Source organism: Solanum stenotomum, chromosome 9 (genome assembly GCF_019186545.1).
Source record: "Solanum stenotomum isolate F172 chromosome 9, ASM1918654v1, whole genome shotgun sequence".
In the NCBI taxonomy this organism is placed as follows: Eukaryota; Viridiplantae; Streptophyta; class Magnoliopsida; order Solanales; family Solanaceae; genus Solanum; species Solanum stenotomum.
The window spans coordinates 53183976-53208504 of NC_064290.1; the positions used below are offsets into that span (position 1 = coordinate 53183976).

Genomic DNA, 24529 nt, shown 5'->3' on the forward strand with positions numbered 1-24529 from the left:
GTGCATGTTTTAAACAATGTATCACGTTATTGATTTTGAAGTATATAAGTGTTGGCCAAAAACTTGATATTTTAGGTTTCTAAATGTTATAAAAGCAGATGGGTTTGTAGCCTTGGTGTCTTTTTCTCGTCTATGTTCTAATAGAACTTTGGGCTTAACATATGGTCATGATGATTTGGGTTGTGTTTGGCTTCGTTGATACAAACCCCCCCTCTCGTGCATGACTTGGTGAATTAGAGTTCTCATGTTTGTGTTGGTGATAGTCGAGATGTGAGTTACTTGATCTTGTGCTAGTGGGAGATATCAAACCCCTGACGAAAATGAAAACGATAAATTTGAGGATGTCAACGCTTTCTAGCCCTTGTACTACATTATCAACATTGTCCTAGTGGTAGTCTTAGAAGATGAATGTTAACAAATTTGATAGTAGTCTAATAGACCATAGTTTTATTGCCAATAATAAGTTGCATTCAATGCAATAACAAATTCAGTGTAATCTTATAAGTTGGGGGATTTAGATAGGATCTTACAGGATTGGTATGAAAATAACGATAGTAAATAACACGAGCAATGAAACAAGAAGTATAAGTAAAGCAACAAGTCAAATGCACATTACATAAATGTGAAAAAATTACACACACCATTGCCACGAGAATACCCCACCTTTCTACTATTGTTAGATTGTAATGAGAAACCACAATATTTACAGCTACATCTAGCAAAATACAACTATGCCTTGATCTCTAGTAAGTTAAATCGATAATATGAATCCTTACTGACCATGTTGCAACATTTGAACTCACCTTAGATGACATCTAGCAAAATCACATAGCTTAATCATAAGATGATAAAACACGCACATTGGTTAGATGTCATCTAAGGTGAAGTCAGATGCTGGCTTCACATGGTAGATATCACCAATCAACTCGATGTAGTCCCCTTTTGAGCCAAAGTTGGTAAACTATCATATGGAAAGAATCATATTTTTTCGGGCTACTATACCACGCGAAGTGCCTTCTCACGATGCCTAGATTCTTGTACATGTTGAGGTACGTTTGTTTAGGCACCGAGAGCAATATCTTCTTTAGGTGTGGAACATCTCTTTCATTAACAATAATTGAGAACTTGCTCCAATCTAATATGTTGGCTAATGGAAGATCATAGTAGTTTGAAATAAGTACAGGGACACAGCCATACAGAATAGCATCACTGACTCTAGCTGTATTCACCTCGTAACCTTTGACGTGGAGGCAGTATCTACTTCTCCGAAATCCTTCCTTGTAAGGGAAAGATGAACTCCCTGAGAATATATCAAAGGAACTATCGTTCTTCCATAGCTCCAATAAATCTCGTCTTGCAAGAGAGTTTTGGACGCGACCAGCAAAGAAGACAAGTTTGTGTCTGCAAAAACGAATAAAACATTGCAAAGGTAGAGGACACAAGCTTAAAAGAATAGCAGTGTTCACATCACTAGATTCAAAACTCCACGATATGCTCATAGATTGGATCTTCATATCCAAGACAGATAAAGTCAGACTCGTAAAGAGTATGAATTACAGCAAGAAACAATATACAACTTGACCAATTTAGTTATGAACTCAACTAGAGCAATAGTGTACCCAAAAATTTTCATAAGCGGTATCAACATTTGAAGTGAAAAAATGAATACATCACTAGGCCACACCCTTTGGGAAAAGGGTACTTAAGTGCTCAATCAGCTCATTAACTCTACGGAGGAATCCGATGATCGCGGAGAAAGGGTTTGGCTAGGGGAAGGTAATAGTTTACTTGTGTTTTACATCTATAAATATTTCTAGAACAGTTGCATATATCCTTTTCGTGAGCCAGACTTATCCATGATACATGTGATCTACCTCATCTTTTACGCCTCAATTTCTAAGAACAACTGCTAGCATCTATTAAGAGCCTTCACCTTCACTTTTCCTAAATTCAGACTTTTGTAATCAAGTATCATCTATTTCTTCCCATAGTAACATATCTGCTCGATATGGTTAGTCGAGTGAAAAAGTGAAACACCCTTATTCTGCTATTCTGATCCTACACTGGCTAATGATGCGATGAGGGAAGTTGCTCTTAGCTTTGATGCTTGCTCATTGAGAGACTCAGAATATCAGTGCCTAGAGAGAACACTACCTTCAAGAGAAGATTACCGAACTATTTTCAAACCTGTCCTCTTTGCAACTTCGTTAATGTTGCTTCTTATAACATGGCTAATAAGTTGCGATACAAACTTCTATACCGATTGTAAAATCTCTTTCCTTCTCATTTTTTAACAATCCATAGGCTACCTAGCTACATTATTATAAATATCTCTCCACTAAGCAATTACCCACTCATAATCATCAACTTTGTACCCATCACCCTTCTATATGTTAATTCTATCCAGGAATAACTGCAACACCGATAATTCTAAATCCATAAAGCACATTATATTTGTTCCTAAATCGACAAAGCACGTCTTTCTTTATGGAATCCAAAATGCATCTATGAGTACAAAGGGTCTAAACAAACCTCTAATGAAGTGTGAATATATTGGTCTTTGATCAACTGTTTCTAGTTATTTAATATGAAAGATGAACATCATTGCTTCTATGCTCCAATAAGCGAAGCTCAACTTGCATATAGAACAAGCTCATCCCTCCCCCAAACACACACACTCACAATTGCAACACAATGCAGTTAAATGACATCATACCTCGCATCTGGAGGGTTCAACACTTCCTCGTGTTGGCGAGGCCAAACTTGAGGCAACCCGATGTCTTTGTGGGCAATGTATAGCCTCTGAAAGTAGCTGGATGAACAAGTAACCTGTATTGAGTTATGATGCAATTTTTGATGCTTATAGGCAGCATCTCGACCAATAGAATGACAGTACACATAAAAATGATCAGCACCACCAGAAGCATTCCAAAAACTAAACTGTGAACTAACTCTATCAGTATATCCAGCAACAAAATCTTCAATCGCGGAGGCAGAATGCACACGAGGGTGATTTCGCATAATGTTAACCGAAAAGGGCATAAAGTAAAAATGAGCCTCTTCTGGTTTCTTAGTAACAAATGAACTACCCAAAAGAGCAATCTTGAACATGTGTTCACTAAAGTAATTTCCTAATTTGGGATCAAAGGGGTTTGTATGTGGAATAAAAATACTAGAAAAAGTCGAAAACTTGTTACTCATAAAAGCATCAGGATACACAAATATCTTAAGGGTTTTCATCATTTCTTCATAATCAGCAGCAAATAACTCCCAATCATGATAAGGACTAACACTAGTTGACAAAATTTCACTTTTGTTAGACCTAGTTTTCACCTTCATTGGTTCAAGATTCTGCATTCCCACTTTCTCTTTAACATCAAACTGAACAAAGACTCCATTTTTATGTATGAAATTCTTCATTTTTGTTTGTACCATTAGTAAAACACACACCATTACAACTACAATCAACATTACAGAAAAGGGTCTGAGAAAACCCCACCATTTTAAAAGTTTAAAACTTTTTCTATAAGCACAAAAACCCATATTTATCAACAGAGATAACAAGTAGCTTATCTGGGTCAGCTTAAAAATCCTCTTTCTTTCAACCCCATAAAGAAGAAAAACACACAAAAAAAAACATAGTATTTATCAACAGAGAAATCAAGAAAACTGTATGGGTCAGCTTAAAAATCCTCTTTTTACAACCCCACAAAGAAGAAAAAACAAAAAACTTGTCTAAAACACACAAATATTGGTCGGGCTAAGCAGGCGGCAAAAATTGTTTATGTTAAATGTCAATAGTTTATAAGAATTGATAATCCCAAAGCTGATGGAAGCAAATTCTTCAATGCATTCATTTTGTGAAATTAACAAATATTAAAAGACCATTCATTTTTAATAAAGACGACACATAAAAAGAAATTGATGACAATTTTATTTGAGCTTAAATTTTATGGGTTCATTGATGATAGCCTATTAAATGATACATTTTTTTGGAAAGGCTAACACCAATTTTTTTTTTCAGTTTGTGTCACGAAACAAGCTTCAAAATTATCTCAAATTTTCATGTACAATAGTTAAAGGATTTTCTAGAATATGTTTGACTGATACTCATTATTTTCGAAAAGGAGAACTTCTCTTTCTTGGATTTTATGTGTCACAAAATTAGAATCAAGAAAATCTTAGATTTTCCATATGTATTAGTCCATGAATTTTTCGAAATATATAACCAACTTTGTTAGAGCTAAAATTTTGTAAGTAGATTGGTGAATTATCTCAAATTTTCATATGTATTAATTCATGAATTTTTCAAAATATGTGACCAACTCTTATATATGTGAATTTTTCGAATTTACTCACAAAATGAGAGTCCTGAATTCTTGTTAGAGTACACCAGCAAACATTTCCAATAGCAGAAATGTTCATAAAATGCCATTCTTATTGAAGATGTTGTCATAATCAGCTCAGTAATTACAAACAATCATATTATTAATAAACTAAACCATCAACTACCATGTATCACATTCCTTCATCTCATTGCCAGCCAAAACTTTAACCAACCTCACCTTTTTTTTTATGATGCTATTTTGCACAATTTTACAGACAAGAATCGATCCCTTGAATTGGGAATATGTATGGAATTCCTATCAATTACACCTCTATGGCCTTCTCGGCGTGATTTTCCGACGGAAGTTGCTGCTTCTTGGCTAACATTTCAGCATGTTGTTCTAAGTACTCTCTGCTGTTCATCTCTGTCAACCTGCATTAGATGGCGAAATTTACATTGTTTCAGGTTATTGAACTATTTCGAAGAAGGAAGACGGTTTTGTGAATGAAATAAGAAGATGAAACAATGAAGGTTAGTGAAAGGGAGCCTTGGTGTGACTAGTAAAGTTGTTGCTATGTGATCAGGAGGTCACAGGTTCAAACTGTGGAAACAGACTGACAAAAATGCAAGGTAATGCTGCATACAATACGCTTGTGGTTCATCCCTTTCCCGGACCCCAACTTAGTGCACCAAGACTGCCCAAACAATGGACAGCAACTTGTATAATAAACATACGAGTCCACTTTTTGGCCAAATAGAGCAACAAGAGGACGGTTGAAACTATAATTGAATATCGAATAAATAAAAATGAACCCTCTCTAATAGTTTAAGCTTTGAATGAGGTGGTCACTCAATTCAACGTGATATGAGAGCCAGATTCATTCATCGTCTTGATTTACCTATTGTTGGATGGCTAAACCCCATGTTATATTGTTCATGTTTCAAATGTCCAGTTCCATGAGTGTGGGGTGTTAAAAAGCCCTACATAGGGAGGGAGTGGGATGTTGTTTCCCTCATGATCTATAGCAAGTTTTTCGGGTTGAGTGAAGGTTGAACACCCATTCTATTAACATGGTATCAGTACAGAGGTTATGGGATAAGTCTCACTTCCTATTTATCAAAAAGAATTTTGACGTGCTTGACACAGGAAAAGGATCATGCCCGCGTGTGAGGGATGTGTTGAAAAAAGAACCAAACAAACAAAAGCGCATCTTTTCTAGCAGCTTGTTCTTTTAAATGAGGTGGCAATACAATTCAAGAAGATAGCATTTTACCTACTAATGGTGCGATCTTTTGCAAAACCCAACTCGTTGTCCACACAAAGGTCAGAATCATCGTTCTTCCGTGACCTTGAAGATGTTCTAGGTGCCATTTGTTGAGCGTCGGATATTGTCACGATCTTTTCAAAAAGTTCGACAGGAGATCCCTCAGCCGTGCATAAAAGTCTAGCTCGATTTTCATACATTACCTAATGATGATAAAATCAAAGAGAAAATTCAGTTTGCTTCTTGACATGGAGCTTCTTCAATGTATGAGTTCGGAAAATTAAAACAAGTGATCAAGCTAGCCAAGAAGAAGAGAACTAACATCAACCAACGTCACAAAACGGTATGCTGCAGTTTTATTATGAAGCCCGAAAATCGGTACGCCATCCAGAGCCAGCGTATGGAAGTTTTCTGGTTACAGGAAAAATAAATGCAATCAAAAACCTCAAGTAATGAATATACTGCTGAATTGCACCATCAGAAACTAAAAAATCATGTTAGTAACCAAATATGCAAAGAGCGAGTAAATGTACAACAACATATCCAGTATAATCCCACAAAGTGAAGTGAGTAAATGTACAGCAAAAAAAAAAAGAAGCACGGAGAACGTTGAAGATAGAAAAATAGCTAGGCAATGCTTGTTTGCCACTTCAACATTAAAAAACTCACCTACTGACCCTACTGTGTAAAAGGCTAATCCGATTATTGAAGTTACTTAAACACTCAAGACCAGAAAGAAGCCACACATCACTTACTAAATAGTCCAAAATAGTCTGCTGCACCAAGAGGCCTGTCGCAGAGTTCCTCAAATGAAAATAATGCACATCCATTAGCACCCAGTGGAACCTAAAGTTAAAGAGGAGACACAATTTTAACTCAAGTTAGTTGTAAGACCTTCACATCATCAAATCAAATGCATAGCTAACTGTAGTCAACAAACCTGCAATTTCCTTCCCATGACAACTTCCACCTCTTGCGGAACTGGTTGAGCATCCCCTACTAGCATTTGGAATTGCTTTTTAATGACGCTTGATATATCTTTTCCAATAAAGTAGAAGCCTTGTTCGGCCTACAATAAATAAATTTAATTGAGATCATCGATTAACAAAAAAAATAACTTCCAAATGAACTTGTACAAGTTAAATACTATACCGAAGTCAACTTCCTGTAGTCCACCGCTGAGCCAATTTCACGTACTACACATCTTTCCTGCATAGAGATACTTTCCCAAGTCATTAAGCCAATCAACATGAGTTGGGAATCGAAGTTGAGAATGTTAAAATAAATAAAGATGATAGCTGATAGTTTCCATTTCAATTACTTGCAGAGGCAGGTTTTTAAAGAAATTTCCCTTTTTCTTTTGTTATTGTCTAGGTAAGTGGCTCTTTAAGAAGATAGCGGAGACAAACAAACAGGAGATACTAAATAGGTAGAAACACATAAATAGAAAGCATGAATAAAGTGTTAAGTACATGAAAGCAGTAATAGAAATGCAGAAATTTTCATAATAAGGTTGTCACTTTTGAAATACCTTCAAAGTAGCTATAAAAGGAAGGAAAAGATCCCTCTGTAGTCCACGTTCATAAAGGTTATCGGGAGCACGGTTTGACGTAGCAACAAGAATCTGCATTTGCAACCGTGAAGGATCAATATAGATAACCTTATGATTGCAGGGATTACCAGGATACAGAAGTTATAGGAATAAAACACACGGTGTATGGGGCAATGAATTACTCACTGCGCCGTTTATAAATAACTGCTTAAATAAGCGATTCAGTATCAGTGCATCAGCCACATCAGTCACCTATATTAACAAGAGAAAACTTTCACGGAACTGAGAGCTTCTCATAGAAGCTTAAAAACATAGTGAATAGAAAAAAGAAACGTCCCGAGTTCCATACTATACTGACATACCATAAATTCATCAAGACACAACAAAATGGCCTCGTCAGATATTTCTCCTGCCACAACTTCTAGAGGATCTGCCACACCCTTGTGCTTCTGCAATATAGATAGATGGCACAACATTAAGATCAGAAAAAATAAGATTGAATGTGGCTTATAAGCTTTCAGGAATCAAGCATAACCATTTGAAAGCTTTAATAAATGGCCAGATTCTAAATGAAACGCAAAAAGTTAAACGAATGAAAATAGAAGTATATAAAAATTAGTTCTTATGCAATTCTCTACACCTCATTGACAGGATGATTTGATAGATCTAAACAGTTTGTTAAATTAGCAATAATCTTAGTGAAATATTACAATAAAGAATGCTGCAGTCAAAATAATTAATAAGCAGATTGAAACTAAACAAAGTAAAATAAGGTTCATACCTGTAATCGGCTGTGAACATTCAGCATGAAGTCGTGGAAATGGATTCTCTTTTTCCTCCAACTGCCAGGCCTGACATAAAGTGCCCATAGATTGAGATAAAAAAAATTGTCTTTTGGGTTTTCGTACAAATGTAGATACAAAAATCTGATTTCTGGCAACATGAATCATTTTGTAAGATAAGGTTGGAACTTACAACTGGTCGAAAAACAGGTCCATTAACATAGTTTTGCCTGTCCCAACTCCCCCGTAAAGATATAATCCTTTGACAGGGGCATATGACGACTGTGGTAAGAGACGAGACCATAACCATCTACTCCTGCAAATTTACCAGAGTGATGTGATGCATCAATACAACGAAACATAAACGTTCACGCTACAAGTCAAATGTACATGTTGCCAATTTCAAGATACAAATATACAATTGAAATGGTGGAAACTCAGTTGGTGTTTACCTGCTGGCTTTATCAGAAGAGGCATATTTGTCTAACCGGCAGACTTCCGCTTTTTCAATGAGCTGATCATAAAGTCTTTGGAGCTCTTGCAATGTGCCTACCTACAAAATCATCATCAGAATATATTCTCAACAAGCAATGAAGAGATAAAAATTCATTTCTGATGTAACTGAAACTGAGTTTTGCGAAGTTTTAAGCCCCATCAATTATGAGATGCATCCACATTTACAAACAGTAAATAGCTGGCTTTCGGATATAGAGAATTCTTAAAAGACTACCACATTTTATGACTTCAGTACCTCCAGTGGATTCTGTGATTGAATGTCACTAGATGGAATTTCTCAATATGAGAGCCATTCCACATGATGTAAAACTAGAACAACTGCAATTTTTAAAGAGTCGCCGTAGAGCATGTTGCCCTAAAAAGTAGGCAGTTTCAACTTCAAGCACAAAATTGAGCTCATATGTGATGCATAAGTCATTGATCTGATGCCTATAATCACGGGCAGTTTGCATTCACTATTAAGCCTGCACCCATCGTTCTCTTGTAAGCTAGTGTGTACTTGAATCGTTCTTCCACATGAAATTCCTACCAGCATAAGAAGTATAGAGAAAAAGGCATTATCTACCCAGCCCCAACCCCCCACGGTAGATTGATAAATACAGTATTATCTAGTTAGAGAAAACAGAGTTCAAAGAATTCAATAATTCGTAAGTGCACAGAAGGCACAATCAGACAATGCACAATTTTTCTGCATCTATTTAACAACAACTAAGCATACAAATGCCTACCCTAAGCTGATTAACATTAACACAGCACTAACTATTGCTTACCTGGCATGCATCTCCATCCAAGAGCTCACCCTCAGCAATTCTTCGTTCATATTCCACTAGAGGCCCGCCTCTGGTCTCCACTAAAATTGAATCAATCAAAACAACAACCAAAAACAGTAAGAACTTATGATCAATATATACACAAAAAGTACATACAAGAACAACGAACTCATCAGAAGACCATATACCTCCGTTACTAACTGTAGCTACATCGGCAAACATGGCTCTGGACAACATGTAATATGGTTGGCTAACTCTAGTAATACCACCATTATAAGACAGTTTGCATAAACAGCCATGACTTATATCAGTCGAAAAATATTGTCTTCTTACAAGACTATTAATCACATTATCCTTCCTATACTGCAGAGCGGATTTGATTTGCCTCACAGACTGCAGAACTTTCCTCATGTTGATTTCCAAACTTCCAGGAAAGACTACAAATTTAGTCCTCCCTAATTCCTTTAAGAGTAGTCTCGACAAGTTCCTTGAATAAACACCAGTTTCTGAAGCAAGCAAGTGGCAATAAACAATTACTGGAATATATACCAACTTCCACAAGACAAGACAAACAATTCTCTCAGCATAAAAGTTTGAGCCATTGATAAAAAAAAACAATCTTTGCAACTCACTTTCAAGTTGGACAAAAAAAAAACTTTTCTAACCTTAATTTAAATCTAAAACACAGTCGGAAAAGTAAATGACCAACCAATAATAGCTATCATAGCTACACAAAGTAGAGTAATTATGACTTTAGTAACGCCAAACTATGACCAAAACATCTACCACTCCCAATAAAATCTTTAGAGATCTAACCAAGATTAAAACCTATAACTCTGCATGAAACAGTTAACTGGCAATGAACAAATTAAATTCAAGAAAAGATTCTCAATGGAATCACCTTATAGACTAATTGAGCCAAAACCCAGAATTGCCAGAGAACTAATCTCAAGAAAAGTGAAATAAAAATCCATTCTTGAAACAAGTAACATTAACAAAAATCACATCATATCTCCACAAAGTATTTTCAATGGAATCACCTTAATAGAGTTATAGACTAATTGAGCCAAAACCCATAATTGCAATAGAGCTGATCTACAAGAAAAATTGAACCAAAAATCTGTTCTTGAAACAACTAACAACCACAACATCCCCAATGTAATCTCACAAGTGGGGTCTGGGGAAGTTAGAGTGTACGCACACCTTACCCTACCTCGGGTTGTTTTCGAAAGACCCTCCACTCCAGTGCAACTAACATTAACAAAAATCACATCATATCTCCAAATAAAACAATTTCAATGGAATCACCTTAATATGCTAATTGAGCCAAAACCCACAATTCCAAAAGAGCTGATCTTCAACAAAAAGGTAAGATAAAAATCTGTTCTTGAAACAACAAAAAATCACACCACAAGCACACGCAACTGCATGCTGATTTCTGATTCTTGTTTCTCTCTCTCTCTCTCTGAATTTTAAAGATAAAATGGGATAAACAAGATAAAGAACTTATTTTTCTTTCTGGGTGTCAAAGTTTTAATCTTTTTTTTTTACATAAAGACCAAAAAGGAAAGTGAAAACACAGGGTTTTTCAAAAACCAATTTTTCTGGAATTTTAACAGACAGAATGAGATAAAAAAAAACTTATTCTTCCTATTTTGGTGTCTAATCTAAGTTCTTCTTTATAATGAGTTTTTCAAGACCCTATTTTTCTGGAATTTCCTTGGGAAAAAACAACAACATCAACAACAAAAACCAAAAAATAAAACAAGAAGAGGAAAGAATAAGAAGAAACCTTCAAAAGGGTATCAGGGTATGGACTTTTACAGCATGTGGGGTAGGTGAGGTGCATAACGGGGGTATGGGGTAAAGGATCAAAAGTTCTCCAATATTTTATGAGCTTTCATAGTTTTCTAGTCTTTACAGGTTTTGGACTTTTTTCTATCAATGGTGGAGTTCATGAAATGACAATGATGTCCTTGGTTGACTTGGACAATGAATAGGAAGAGGTGTAAATATTGGGATTAGTTGAGGGTATTTTTGGTAGTTTCAGAGACTTTACTGACACGTAATTTGGGCATGGTGCATTATAGAAGATGAGTCACTTAAACGTCACTGTATGAGTCTTTTTCTTCTTTTTTATTTGGGGAATAATTAATCGCGATTTCATTTTTAATGAGTGTCGTCATTTAATTTGTGTTTGTTTTTTAAAAAGATATATGTATATTTACTTTGTAACAACTTTATATATTTGGTTGAAGTTTAATTATTTTTACCTGAACTCAATTATATTTGTCGGTTAAGAACTCTCACATTCACAAAATGAAAGTAGTGGATATAAGGATGCTGTGAGGGATGTGTAGGTATACTGAAAGGCATAGAATAAAAAATAGGAATATTCGAGATAAGGTAAAAGTGATTTCAGTAAAAGACAAGATGCATAAATCGAGATCGAGATGGTTTGGTCATGTTATGGGAGATACGGATGCTTCGATACGGAGGTGCAAGAAGTTAGCTATGAATGAATTCATGAGAGGTAGAGATAGACCGAATAAGTATTGAGAAGCGGTGATTAGACATGATATGACACAATTACAGCTTATCGAAAAGATGACCTTAGATAGATTGATGTGGAGGACATGGATTAGGATATAGAAGGATAGTAGGTAGGAGTTTATGGTCATGTTGTCCATTCTAGTATTACTCTCGTTTCTTGTTATTCAATTTCGTTATAATTTGTTGTTTGTTTGATATAGTATTATGTTATTGTAGTATTGTTTTGTTATTATTTGTTGTTTTATTGATGTCTGATATTTTTTATTTTCATTACTTTTTTTCTAGACTGTTTTATTTTGAGGTGAAGGTCTATTAAAGTAATCGCTTTACCTCTAAAGTATCATATGATTTTATATATTTAAAATGGATATATATATAAAAAAAAATTAATTACAAATTAAATGACGATATTAAAACACATTGTCCTTTAGCATCTTTTAAAGTGGAAAATGAATATTTTTGGGGCCCACTAAACAACATAATTTATTTATTTTTAAAAAAAATTTAGTACCTCTTTTTAATATTTTTTTAGTCAAAAGAATAATTATCATATTGTAGATCCTCTTGCCTATTTTTTTTCTTTCTATTATTGAGATCTAATTCATAAAATTCCATGCTCAACATGTTATTTCCCTTTTTACTCATCTTGAAATTGACTTATTAGGGGCAAATATAACCCTTCAATATTACCGAGTTTATAATAGATTTTACGATTAAATATATATATTTCAAATTATTTATAGTGTTCAGTTCTTGAATAAGAATGTGAACATATAAATCACGAGCATAACAATCACATGACGAAGCAAAACACTCCTACATTGACATTTCTAATCAAGTCAAAGAAGATACAATTGAGAGTCTCGCAAATTGCGCAATCAATTTAAAAATATTAATGAAGTCATTTTACATTTTTTTTTGTTTTTCTAACCGAAACTCTTTCGCAATAGGACTCTAAAAATATACATACTCAAAATAGTGATATTTTGCCTCTATTTGCCTAATTTAAAATATTAAATTCAATTTTGACTACATTTATGATTCCACATGGTCCTTTAATAACAAAGTAATGAATGACTTGCATTTTCAAAAAAATGATTACGATGCAAAAACAATTTTATCTTATATCTATATAAACATATTTTAGATGATAGTTTTTGAAAAAGAAAACATCTCATAACGGTATATAATCTTTATATTCTTACCCAAAAGTTTTAGATTGTGAGTTTCGATAATAAAATAAATTATTAGCAAACAACACATTTTCATTTAATTAATCTTACGCAACACACATTTAAACAAGTCAAAATCCCAAAATCAGTGACGAAACTAAAATTCGCAAAACTTTTAACAAGTTAAAGTCATTTTAATATTTTTTTACTACGCGAATACAAAAATTCAAGATCGAATACTTTTAGAAACACCACACGTCATTTCCCGCCTCACACAATAATGACTTTTTTGGGTTTGGGCTATATGGATTGGGCTTAAAATTCATCATCCATGACCCGAATAAAAAAGCCCAAAAACAGAACCCGATCTGATCAGCTTTCTTCTTCTTCTTCATCAATGGCATAAAATTCAATTTTCCAAAATTAGGGCTTAAGGAAGAAAACAGAAATGGCGAATCAAGGAGCAAAAAAGCGTAAGGAAGAAAATACTCGTCATATGAAGAAACTATTTCAAGTCATCATTGCCTGCAACGTAAAATTCTCTTCTTCTTTTTCAAAAATTGAATTTTTTTTTGTTTGATTAAAAAAAAAAGTGAACTTTTTTTTTGGGTTTGTGTAGGTGATTTATTTATTGATGAGAGGTGGAATTTTCTATTCAAGTTTCACATGGAAGCATATTGTTGGATTATTGTTGACTTCATTGGCATATGTTTTACCGTACAAACAATTAGCTTCAATGGCGAAGCCGAGTTATGGTGATGATGGGGAGATGTTTGATGGTGGATATGATATGAGTACTGGTGGAATTTGTGGGTAATTTGTAGTTTCATTTCGTAATTTTTAATTCTAGGTTCTGAATTTTGTCTTTTTGAGCTGTTTTTGACGTTTACTCGATAAACTATCGGCCTTCGATTACACGCGGTATGTTGTTGTTGTTGGTTTTATAGAATTTGTGAACTATGTTACTTGAATTTGAGTATGAGATAAGTAATCTGAGATGAGTACTGACTTGGGTTTGATCGATTGTTAGTTCGTTAGAATGGGAGCATTCAATTTTTAGTAGGTTTCGAGTGTATTTTGAAGGATCTGCTCCACATTACATCGATGGTGATTCTTGGGTTCTGAATTTCCTTTCCTCTCTTTTTGAGCTGTTTTGACTTTTATTTGATAAATTACCGGCCTTGTTTTTATAGAATTTGTTAGCTATGTTACCTGGATTTGAGTATGAGATAAGTATTGACTTGGGTATGGTCGATTTTTAGTTGGTTAAAATGGGGGCATTCAATTTTAGTTGGCTTTGAGTTTATTTTGAAGGATCTACCCCGTGTCACACTCATTTGAACCGATGATGAAATGAAAAGACGAACAGAAAAATGATGAGTAGATGAATAAAGAAGTCTCTGTTGCTAATTGAGTATGCTAAATGGTACTCTCTCCGTCCCAATTTAAGTGTCTTACTTTCCTTTTTGATTTGTCCTAAAAAGAGTATCTCTTTCTATATTTAGTAAGTTTTTTTATTCCACTATTCAAAAGTTTTTCTTTGTTTCTTAAACTCCGTGCCCAATCAAACTAAGACACTTAAGTTGGAATGGAGGGAGTATTAGTTATGTGGAGTTGTTGTCCTTTCTTTAAGATTTTCCCCTTATTTTGGGTAATCAACTTGATATCCGTCTGTGTTTTGAAGTTGTGGTTCAAGTAGTGGTGGAGTTAAACATTTGGACTAGGAAGAAAAACTATCATAACTGCATTTCTTTCTCATTTTGTCTTATTATCTGGTGTTGTGGGTGGCCTTTAGGATAATAGAACTTGAAAAATTACTTCTTACCTTGGCACATGTCTTCGTTTTTCCTACTTGTTTCGGAATGAAGGCATGGGAAAAACACTTCATTTGTTTTCATGCCATCTCTTACTAAAAAGTATAGGATTCAAATTAGTTAGGCAAGATTTAGGAGGGTGCTGGCTGGATGTGTTAGCTCTGTTAAAGGAGACATCAAATTACGAGTTATTTTTCTATCCCAAGGCCCAGTACATATCCATTTCCTTGTATAAAAAGTTCTTTTTATTAATATTACTTTTGGGTTTGTGGGGAGGGAATAGACTGGAGTTTAATTAAAACCATTAGTGCGATAGTCACTTTTAATGTATATAGAATATAGAGAGAGACTGGTTGTTGGATTCTAAAATTTGAACTTGACTTCAAGCTGTAAATTTTACGTGTGAATATGCGCTACTGATCATTTTCCTTCATGAGCTTTGTGGTAACTTCATAATCTCCTGCACCATTTTGTTTGAAAATATAATCTCACCTTGCTTTGATTCTTGCTTGCAGATATTTACATGATATAATCTACATTACATGTTTCGTGCAATTGGCTTCTATCATCTCCGACAAGTTCTGGTACACATATCTAGTGGTAAGTTTATTTTACCTCTGTCCATGCTTTAGTTACACGGGGCAGTCATTTTTTTGCTTTTTGAGAATGGAACAGAGCATATAATTAGTAGGACCTATCCATATCCACTGCTGCCAAAATTTCGTAAACGTAAAATGTTGGCAATGTGTTATTTCTGCTGTATTTCTTCTTGGTATGCTCTATAGTTTGTCTAGCCATCACCACAATGTCTTGTTGACGACGTTGAAAACAGGCTGCTTTTGGATCTTTCATCAATAAGCAATGATCTTTCGACAACTTCTTGTTGATTTGTGAGTAAAAAAGATGCACCTGAAGAAAGAAGAAAATAATTTGACTTCCTCATCATTCTTTCATATATTTGGTTAGGAATTAAGTATAGATTACTAGCTACTTGAGGGCTACAGCATGCTTCTTGTGGATGCGTAGATTAGTCAAGGTGCATGGAAACTGACCTGGATGATAGTGTCATTGAAAAGGGAAAAAAGTTAACGAGGTCCTCAGAATCCATCAAAAAAACAAGTGGTCTAGCCAAATTGCACCACTCCTTTTGTCAACTTCTTTTAATGACCATTTTTTCCTTATTCTCTCTTTTTGCAGTGATGACTATCGAACCTTTCATTTTTGTAATAAAGGTATCCTGAGTAGTGCTTTACTCATGTCTGGGAATGGTGACGGGCACAAATACCTTGTGGTCTCTGCAGCAGTAATAGTTGATATGCTTGATCGGTAGGAAAAATATGATAGAAGGGAGAATTTTGTGGTTTAGTTTGGAAATGAAGAAAGATTTTCCTAACATAAAATGTCCTAATAAATATAAATTTGCTGCTACTAGGAGATTGTGCAATAGTAGCTTAGCAAAATAGCGAAACTAGTGCCCCCAAGGCCAAGCTGGAGTGGCAAAAGGTGGAGGATTTGTGGCTTAGGTCGCAGGTTCAAGTCCCACACCATGCAAAGTGAAGCCCGGTATTTAAGTGGAGAAGGGTAGAGGGGCGGGCCCATTAGAAAGTTGTGATTGGTCCAAAGGGCAGGTCACAGACAGATTTCTCGGTTATCCAAAAAAAAATAAAAAAATAGAGAAACTAGTTCAATTTTCAGCACCCGGATGCACAGACTTCAGTTAAGGGGTAAAATTTTAAGAAAAGCAAGAAGAGTATTATACATGCATAAATGAAGGCTAAAAAGGCCTAAAAGACTTGTATCTAAGGAAAATAAAGTTGAAGATAGGACGCGATGGAAAGATGGCATTGCGAGGAAAGCAAGTTTGTGTTTTTCAAAAACAGCCAACTTTCTGTAAAATCTCTTTCTGTATGCAGAGAGCCAAGCATTGAATAGCTCTCAAGCTTGTGTTGGTTAAATAAGAGTTAATGGTAAAACACACATTTGAACTATCACCTTTTTTTGCGAGTTTCACACCCGCATTATCAGTTGTTTCTTTTTTCCTACCTAAACTATCACCATCTATGTATTAAAACACACACTGAAGATGATTAGTCCAACTATCAATTGTTCCCTTTTCCAACCTGAACTATGATGTTACCATCTACTCAACTAGGTGTCTTAATATATAGATGGAGATAGTCCAGGAAGGGAACAATGGATAGTTGGGATGTGAAACTCACGAAAAAGTGATAGTTTAGATGTTTTTTGTACCATTATCTCATTAAATAACTAATTATTTGATTGATCTGCACTAAAATTATGGTTTCCCTTTCCAGATACCTGCATTTGCAGCGTACAAGCTCTCTGGACTTATCAAAGGATTTTTACCTCAAGGTTCAGAGGTTCGTGTTAACAATAGGGAATCAAATCTTCATAGATCAAACAATTTCTTAACTAGTTGGCTTAACGTTTCTCATGATTATCCAGGATGCTGAAGAGGATGAGAAGACCCGAAAGAAAAGAGAGAAGCTGGAGAAGAAAGCTTCAAGAACCAAATTCGTCAAAACAAGAGCTCGTTAGTTCAAACACTGTGTTGTAGTGATGTAGGTGTCGTTGAGACCTATGTATCGGCTGATGAGTAATGTTGCCCCTCGAATTTCAGGGAAAACGTGTTTTAGCACACGTGTTATCTCGAGACTGGCTATCGACGTACTCTTATGTTGTTGGAAATTATTGCTTTGGGTATACATACTTTGTATGATCACCAGATACAGATCCATTTTTGTTTGTTTAATATGTATCTGTGTATGTCTTTGGTCAGCAGGCTAAATCTGCCCCTTTTAAGAACCTGTACCATGAACACATAGTCACCATTTAGCTACATTTTGGTGTAAATAGGCATAATACATGCTCTTAACTTTGAGAGTGCATATCGACACATTAACTTGATCTCAAATGACAACTAACTCTATCATGTCCTCATTGTGTCTCATGGACACTACGTTGATATGACACATAAAGTTTGGAGGTGTCTAGATGATTATTTTGTAAGTTTGGACCGTTTAGTTGTCAGTTGACGTCAAGTTAAAGTGTTTATATCGTGCGATTTAACACTTGATTTTTAATACCTTTTTAGGGTTTAAGATATAATTATGTTTTATGAGTATTACTCCCATAGTGTCTCATATCACATTCCACACAAAGTGCTCCCTAACAAAGATAGATTCATATTTAGAATTCGAACTCGAGATTCTATTTTTATGAGATTATGGCAACATCCGTAGTAATCTTCTGGAGATATAAAATATGCAATGACCTTTTTGCCCCTAATGTTCTGTGAAGAACTTAATAGCTAAGGAAAGATAAAAAAAAATGGACTAAATTATTTTAAAAGATCATATATTAATTCAACTTACTAACTTGCAAAAGGATGTATGCAATCTGGAGCTTACATTTACTCTAATTATTTTTCCAATTTGGATTAAAATAAAGTTAAGACTTTGACTACTTGTGAGACTTAAGAACTAAGATATTCATCTTTCTTTTTTAAATAAAATAAAAATGAACTGAGATTGGTCGATGTATTTTAACGAGTATTTCCTCCTTTAATAATCCTACATCGAGCATATTCAAATTAATCAGGATAGTAATTTCATATAGCGGATTAAAACAAAATAAACTATTTATAGTTTTTCTAAAAATTATATGTCAAAAAATTAATTAAATATACTTTATTTAAAACCAAAAAAAATAAAATAAGAAAAGACAAGGAAATGAATGCAACAATAAATACAATTGGTTGAAATTATTGTTTCAGTCAACCTTAGAGTATAAATAAAGAAGAAAATATGTACAAGAATACAAAACTAACTTGACCAAGTAAAAGAAGAAACTTCATCCTCATTTTCCTGCCATGTGTATTCATTGATTTGATCATAAATCAAGATAATATCTTTATTACACTGATTTGACATAAGGGTGTGTTTGGCATCTAGTAATTTTCAAAAAAATGTTTTTTCTTATCAATGTAATTCTATAAGTAACATCTGAATAGCGTAAGATGTATGCAATCACCCTATCCCTGCCTTTTCAATATATTTAATTGAAAGTAGAAAATATTTCGTGGAAATACGTTTGTCAAAGATTGATGATAATTTTAACAAATCAAATACTATTGGTATGATTTTTTTTTGAGTATTTTCCAATAATGTCTAAATAATGGTTATATTATAGGGAAAATTACGCGGATAAACAAACATAATCTAATTAGTTAGTTAACATAGCTTCAATTTGTTTTAATTACAATCCGCGACTCACTTTTAGCTATAATTACATGACTCAGTTTTTTAGTTTTGTATAATTCGCACGTTTCTATATTTCGGAATTTGTATAACTTTTGTAAAATGTAATTTTGTATAATATAATTTGTATAACTATTTAAAGTTTAGATGTTTGTATTTGTATAATTCATTATTTCGAGTTTATATAAAAATAGCTAAATTATATGAATGTACCTACGAATTATAGAAACCCATGAATTATACAAACGAGACAACTTAAACTGTAGCTACAACCCGTAAATATCCAAACTATAGCTATGGAGAAATTATTTTTCGCTAATTATATTTTATTATTTTAAAAAAATAGTTACAGTTACGGAATTCATCACTAATGTATCACATTATTATAGCAAGTAACCCATCAAATTCATTGATAATTTGTCATTAAATAGAATTGACAATACATTTTTGTTGTTTAGTTATAAAAATTGACTATCACTAATTCAAATTATTTTTTAATGTACACACAAAAATGACTCATTTTTGATGTTTTTTTATATTCTCCATCACCAAACACTCCCTTGATTGGATTATTATGAAAACTTGAGTTGATAAGACAACTTTGACCTTTTCTTCTTCACAAACTACTATATATATGGTGCCACATGTTAAAGTGTAGAAACACACTAATAAAGAGCTCAACTACTAGAAACATTATTTTCTTTGTCAAAAAAATGGTACAAATAAATATCAAAATTGCAATTTTATTTGTGATTGTAATAATTTTCTTGAGATGGATATGGAAATTCTTGGATTGGGTGTGGATTCATCCAAAAAAATTGGAAAAAAGACTCAAATTAGAAGGTTTCAAAGGAAGTTCTTACAAGTTTTTACTTGGAGATATGAAGGAAATGAATTCAATGGTTGAACAAGCAAAATCCAAGCCTATTAATTTCACTAATGACTATATTTCTAGAGTTTTCCCTCACTTCACAAAGTTTATGATGCAATATGGTATGTCATCTCTTTTCAACTTATTATATGACATAGTTTAATTGAATTTATATTATTCAATTTTAATTTTCTAAAAATATTATTGCATTCGTAATCGGATTTTTCACTTTCACTATTTTTTAAGGATTTGACATATATGATGTATATATTCATTTGATTCTTTTAGAAAAATTGAATAACATAAGATTGATCGAAGTTTAGAAAAGAAATAAAAAATTTCGAAAAGTGTGGTCTTTAAAAATGATGTAACATTTATGTGGTTATAAATTTTTTAAAATTTGTAATCCTATATATATAATATCTATGTGAAAAAAAAAAAGACTAAGAGGTTTGAAAAGAGTAGTCTGTTCACACTGCTATAAAAAAAATTATTTACACTAGTATAAATACAATTTAAGTGATTATAACAAGTTATTATTTAATTTCCTAAATTACCATATTAGGATTAATATAAAAGTTTGAACTTTTAAAACAGTTCAACATGATAGTTTGAAAAAATTTACACTGTCAGTATATATATAAATTATATACTTATTTTGAGTATAAGTTTTATGCACTCACGATATAAGCAATTCTATGATAAGCTTCAACTTATAATCTAGTAAAATTAGTAAATAATCTGGCAATCTGCTATCACATGTTAAACTACATCATTAGGTCATTTTCACCTATTTGTTTTCAAGATTTTTAATCCTACATTTAAGGATGTTACATTCAAGTATCATTTGAAATTTTGAATGATCTAATAATGTACAATGTTATTTATACTGGCGATATATATATAACTTAAAATTATTATGTATTTTGTAGGTAAGAATTGTTATATATGGTTGGGTCCAAAACCAACAATGTTGATCTCAGAGCCTGAATTTATAAGGGAAATTTTATCAAAAAGTTATATTTACCAAAAAATTCAAGGCAATCCAATCACTAAGTTACTAGCACAAGGGCTAGCAAGTTATGAAACAGAGAAATGGGCTAAGCATAGAAGAATTATCAACCCTGCATTTCACCTTGACAAGTTGAAGGTACTTTTAATAACTAATTTATTTATTTTTTCATTCGGTATCTGATATTTACAGTATGGTCGAACAGATTGTGGTCATACTTCTTTGACTAGGGTATTTGCTTATGTAAAGTTAGAAAGGAAGTTGCCCTTTTTGGTCCCTAGAAGTTTCTAAATTGTAATTTAGATTCGTGTTGAAAAGTCTAATGTTATAGTTATGGCTAGGGAATAATCCAATAATTTTGGTTCAAGCTCTGTATTTGTGTTAAGAAACTTAATAATTTATTCAAAACCAGTAAACAAAAGGAATTATGATTAACAACTCAAACTAAAAACTTGGATCCATCTTTCTTAACCTCGAAACCTTTAATTAAGCATGAAGGGATACTTATGACCCCGTCACGGCCTCTGGGGCACATCCTAAATCACTTTTAAAAAAATTACATCCAGGGTAGGAAAATGGAAATGGGGCAGGGGATTACAAGGTGGGGCGGTAGAACCCTCATCAATAAGATGAGAATTCAGATAGCCAATTAACTGAGCACACACATCTGAAATCACTTTTTTTAACTATGGTTGATTAATTATTACTATTTTTGTGTGTATATAGCACATGCTACCATCATTCTACTTGAGTTGTCTTGACATGATCAACAAATGGGACAATATAGTTTCATCAAAGGGATCAGAGATAGATGTGTGGCCATTTTTGCAAACTTTGACAAGTGATGCAATTTCAAGAACAGCATTTGGTAGTAACTATGAAGAAGGAAGGCAAATATTTGAGCTACAAAAAGAACAAGCTGATTTAATCATACAAGCAGCAAGGTGGATTTACATCCCTGGATGGAGGTAAATTTCACTTACAAAGTATATACGTCGATATATTTTTTGTCACATTAAAGTAACTGAACTTTAAACAAAAGTAATAATAAAGTTGTAAAAATTATTTGTCACATAAAAAGTGTATATACACAATGTCAAGGGATTTAAGTGGTATTGATTGACTCCCCTTGGACAAGGATAGTTCCGCCTTTGTCAACGCCATATATTTAACCTTGTGATCATTTACATTTTTTGAGAAAATCACATAGATACAGTTCAATTACTTTAATGTGATAAACAATTGTTTCTTGACTTTATACTCCTATCAATTAGATAAAAACCAACAAGGGTTGTGGTGAAGTGGTAAGTACTCCTTCATCTTTAATCAGAGGTTTCGATTTCCAGTACCCCTGGGTACGGATTCACTTTACTCCCAATGTGGGATTTCCCAGCGTGAATTTGGATTTTATTGTTATACTATTAACTCTTGTTTTTTTTATATGGAACAATAGGTTTGTGCCAACAAAAAGGAACAAGAGGATAAAGCAAATAGCAAATGAAGTAAGATCATTAGTGTTGGGAATTATCAACAATAGAATAAAGGAAATGAAAGAAGGTGAAGCTACAAAAGATGATTTATTAGGTATATTATTGGAATCAAATTTCAAAGAAATACAAATTCACCATGAAAACAAGAATTTTGGAATGACAATTGATGAAGTGATTGAAGAATGCAAATTATTTTATTTTGCTGGTCAAGAAACTACTTCAGTATTACTTGTTTGGACTTTGATTTTATTGAGTAAACATTTGGATTGGCAAGAAAGAGCTAGACAAGAAGTTCATCAAGTATTTGGAAGTAACAAACCTGACTATGACATGTTGAATCAATTGAAAGTTGTAAGTATACATTCTTGTTATCCAAAATTTTATCTGCATTTGATACGACAAAAGTCATTTTCTGATGTTTGGTATGACAGAAGTCACGTTCCTTAGAAGACGTTTTTCTATCAAGATAAAGATAATGAGTTCAATACTTCACTTTGACATTATCATCAAACCTAACTTTTTGAATGAAGATGTGACCTATATGTCACAGGTTCGAGTCATGTTATATGTTACCCCTCCTTAGGATAACGTTTCTTGTGAATGACTTTTGTCGTACCAAACATAACATTTTCAATATTTTTGACTACTTATTTATTTCAACAGGTAACAATGATATTCAATGAGGTTCTAAGGTTGTATCCACCAGGAGCTATGATTGGTAGAAGAGTACAAACAGAGACCAAATTAGGGACCTTGTCATTGCCTGCTGGGATGTTACTATTGTTGCCAACAATTTATTTGCAACATGACAATGAAATATGGGGTGATGATGCAAAAGAGTTCAATCCAAAGAGGTTTAGTGAAGGAGTTAATAAAGCAACAAAGGGTAAATTTGCATATTTTCCATTTAGTTGGGGACCAAGAATATGCATTGGACAAAATTTTGCTATGTTGGAGGCAAAAATGGCACTTGCAATGATTCTACAACACTATGCTTTTGAGTTATCTCCATCTTATTCACATGCTCCTCATACAGTTATCACTCTCCAACCTCAACATGGTGCTCCATTGATTTTGCGCAAGTTGTAGGATTGGTTCACATCAGAACTCTGAAGTGAAGCGTATTTGGATGAGAGTCTATAGTACTAAAATGGTTGACCCTAAGAAATCTTCGTGTTGCATTCCTTCTGTAGCTATCTGCAATTTGTGTTGTAATTGTTAAGTTTGCTTGTTTGAGACATAAAGTCCTCGTGTTGAATTTCTCCTTTAGACGACCTTAATTTGTTTGGGATTGAGACGTAATTATTGCTGTTGTTTGTCATAGGGTGGATATATAGATTTTATATATCTACTTTAACTAGTATGTACTTTACTTTATTCTAGCTACAACTCTATGTTTTTGAGCTCTCACCATGTTATACACAGTTCAAAACTCACAGCTTCGTCGATAATATCATAATAGTATACATACTATAGTGCGGAAATAGGTCTATCACACGACATACCAGTCATAAAAATCACGCAACATTACATAGTCATTGTCATTACATAGTACTGGTTTCAGTAAAATCACACTGATAATATGATACTAATAGTACTTAGGGTACTAACTTCGTAGATAATATGATAGTAACTCTGGCATTTCACCCTCCAAGGGTAGCATAGCATATATATAGCTCCCTGCTCCCTGTCAACTACAACGAAACACAGATTAAGTTCTTGCATAGCTGCTACACAGCAGCCGCGCTACTTCAGAGATGAAAGTAACAATCTGATCCCTTAGACAAATGCATAGAAATTACTAGCAATGCCATTTCTTCACGCAGTTCATCCATCTAGTTAGCCACGAAAAAGAGAAAAATATTAGAAAGGAAAATATGCATGTATTTATAATCTTCGAGAAGATAATTTGCTCGATCAAAGGAGATCTTTACTTCTAAGTGCCAAGACAATCGCAACTTTACATTCAATGACAAGACTATGTCTCTGTCCACTGACCTGATGGAGAGTTCGCAGTGATTTATTGCTAGGCACGTGAGTGGCCAAGTCAGGCGCGAGCTCTCGCTCACCAATGCAACCTTCCTGCTTGACTCCGGGAACAGAATTTATGAAATAGAAGTGATCT

At 33.7% G+C, this 24529-nt stretch overlaps 5 protein-coding genes across 8 annotated transcripts in view; 2 read left to right on the forward strand and 3 right to left on the reverse strand.

The window, feature by feature from the left end:
* The window catches only part of LOC125876066 (defensin-like protein), a 235779-nt gene extending 233756 nt beyond the window's left edge, over positions 1-2023 (reverse strand). Inside the window, exon 1 of the mRNA XM_049557178.1 lies at positions 2019-2023. The gene's annotated coding sequence lies outside the window, so the exon portion shown is untranslated. The remainder of the gene's footprint in view (positions 1-2018) is intronic.
* LOC125876051 (probable glycosyltransferase At3g07620) lies at positions 739-3741 on the reverse strand. Its single transcript, XM_049557156.1, has 2 exons — positions 2717-3741; positions 739-1401 (listed from the first exon to the last, which is right to left on the reverse strand). The coding sequence occupies exons 1-2, from the start codon at positions 3541-3543 to the stop codon at positions 915-917; spliced, it is 1314 nt and encodes a 437-aa protein (XP_049413113.1). The 5' UTR covers positions 3544-3741; the 3' UTR covers positions 739-914.
* Positions 3742-4394: 653 nt separating this feature from the next.
* LOC125876516 (uncharacterized) lies at positions 4395-11116 on the reverse strand. Of its 4 annotated transcripts, none has more exons than XM_049557712.1 (15): positions 11005-11116; positions 9401-9718; positions 9213-9292; positions 8379-8479; positions 8120-8242; positions 7926-7995; positions 7507-7593; positions 7331-7396; positions 7124-7216; positions 6745-6801; positions 6533-6661; positions 6348-6438; positions 5915-6003; positions 5602-5795; positions 4395-4759 (listed from the first exon to the last, which is right to left on the reverse strand). In XM_049557712.1, the coding sequence occupies exons 2-15, from the start codon at positions 9621-9623 to the stop codon at positions 4651-4653; spliced, it is 1512 nt and encodes a 503-aa protein (XP_049413669.1). In that variant the 5' UTR covers positions 9624-9718; positions 11005-11116; the 3' UTR covers positions 4395-4650. The 4 variants fall into 4 exon arrangements, with proteins under 4 accessions (XP_049413669.1, XP_049413670.1, XP_049413668.1 ...); XM_049557713.1 differs by lacking the exon at positions 11005-11116 and adding an exon at positions 10550-10911; XM_049557711.1 differs by lacking the exon at positions 11005-11116 and adding an exon at positions 10521-10911.
* A 2184-nt stretch (positions 11117-13300) lies between these two features.
* Positions 13301-17560, forward strand: LOC125877730 (uncharacterized). Its single transcript, XM_049558955.1, has 5 exons — positions 13301-13469; positions 13557-13750; positions 15267-15351; positions 17067-17132; positions 17218-17560. Exons 1-5 carry the CDS (start codon positions 13386-13388, stop codon positions 17308-17310), a joined length of 522 nt encoding a protein of 173 aa, XP_049414912.1. The 5' UTR covers positions 13301-13385; the 3' UTR covers positions 17311-17560.
* A 2133-nt stretch (positions 17561-19693) lies between these two features.
* On the forward strand, positions 19694-23780 carry LOC125876994 (cytochrome P450 CYP72A219-like). Its single transcript, XM_049558298.1, has 5 exons — positions 19694-20024; positions 20835-21052; positions 21641-21882; positions 22368-22755; positions 23068-23780. Exons 1-5 carry the CDS (start codon positions 19745-19747, stop codon positions 23491-23493), a joined length of 1554 nt encoding a protein of 517 aa, XP_049414255.1. The 5' UTR covers positions 19694-19744; the 3' UTR covers positions 23494-23780.
* Positions 23781-24529: the final 749 nt, after the last annotated feature.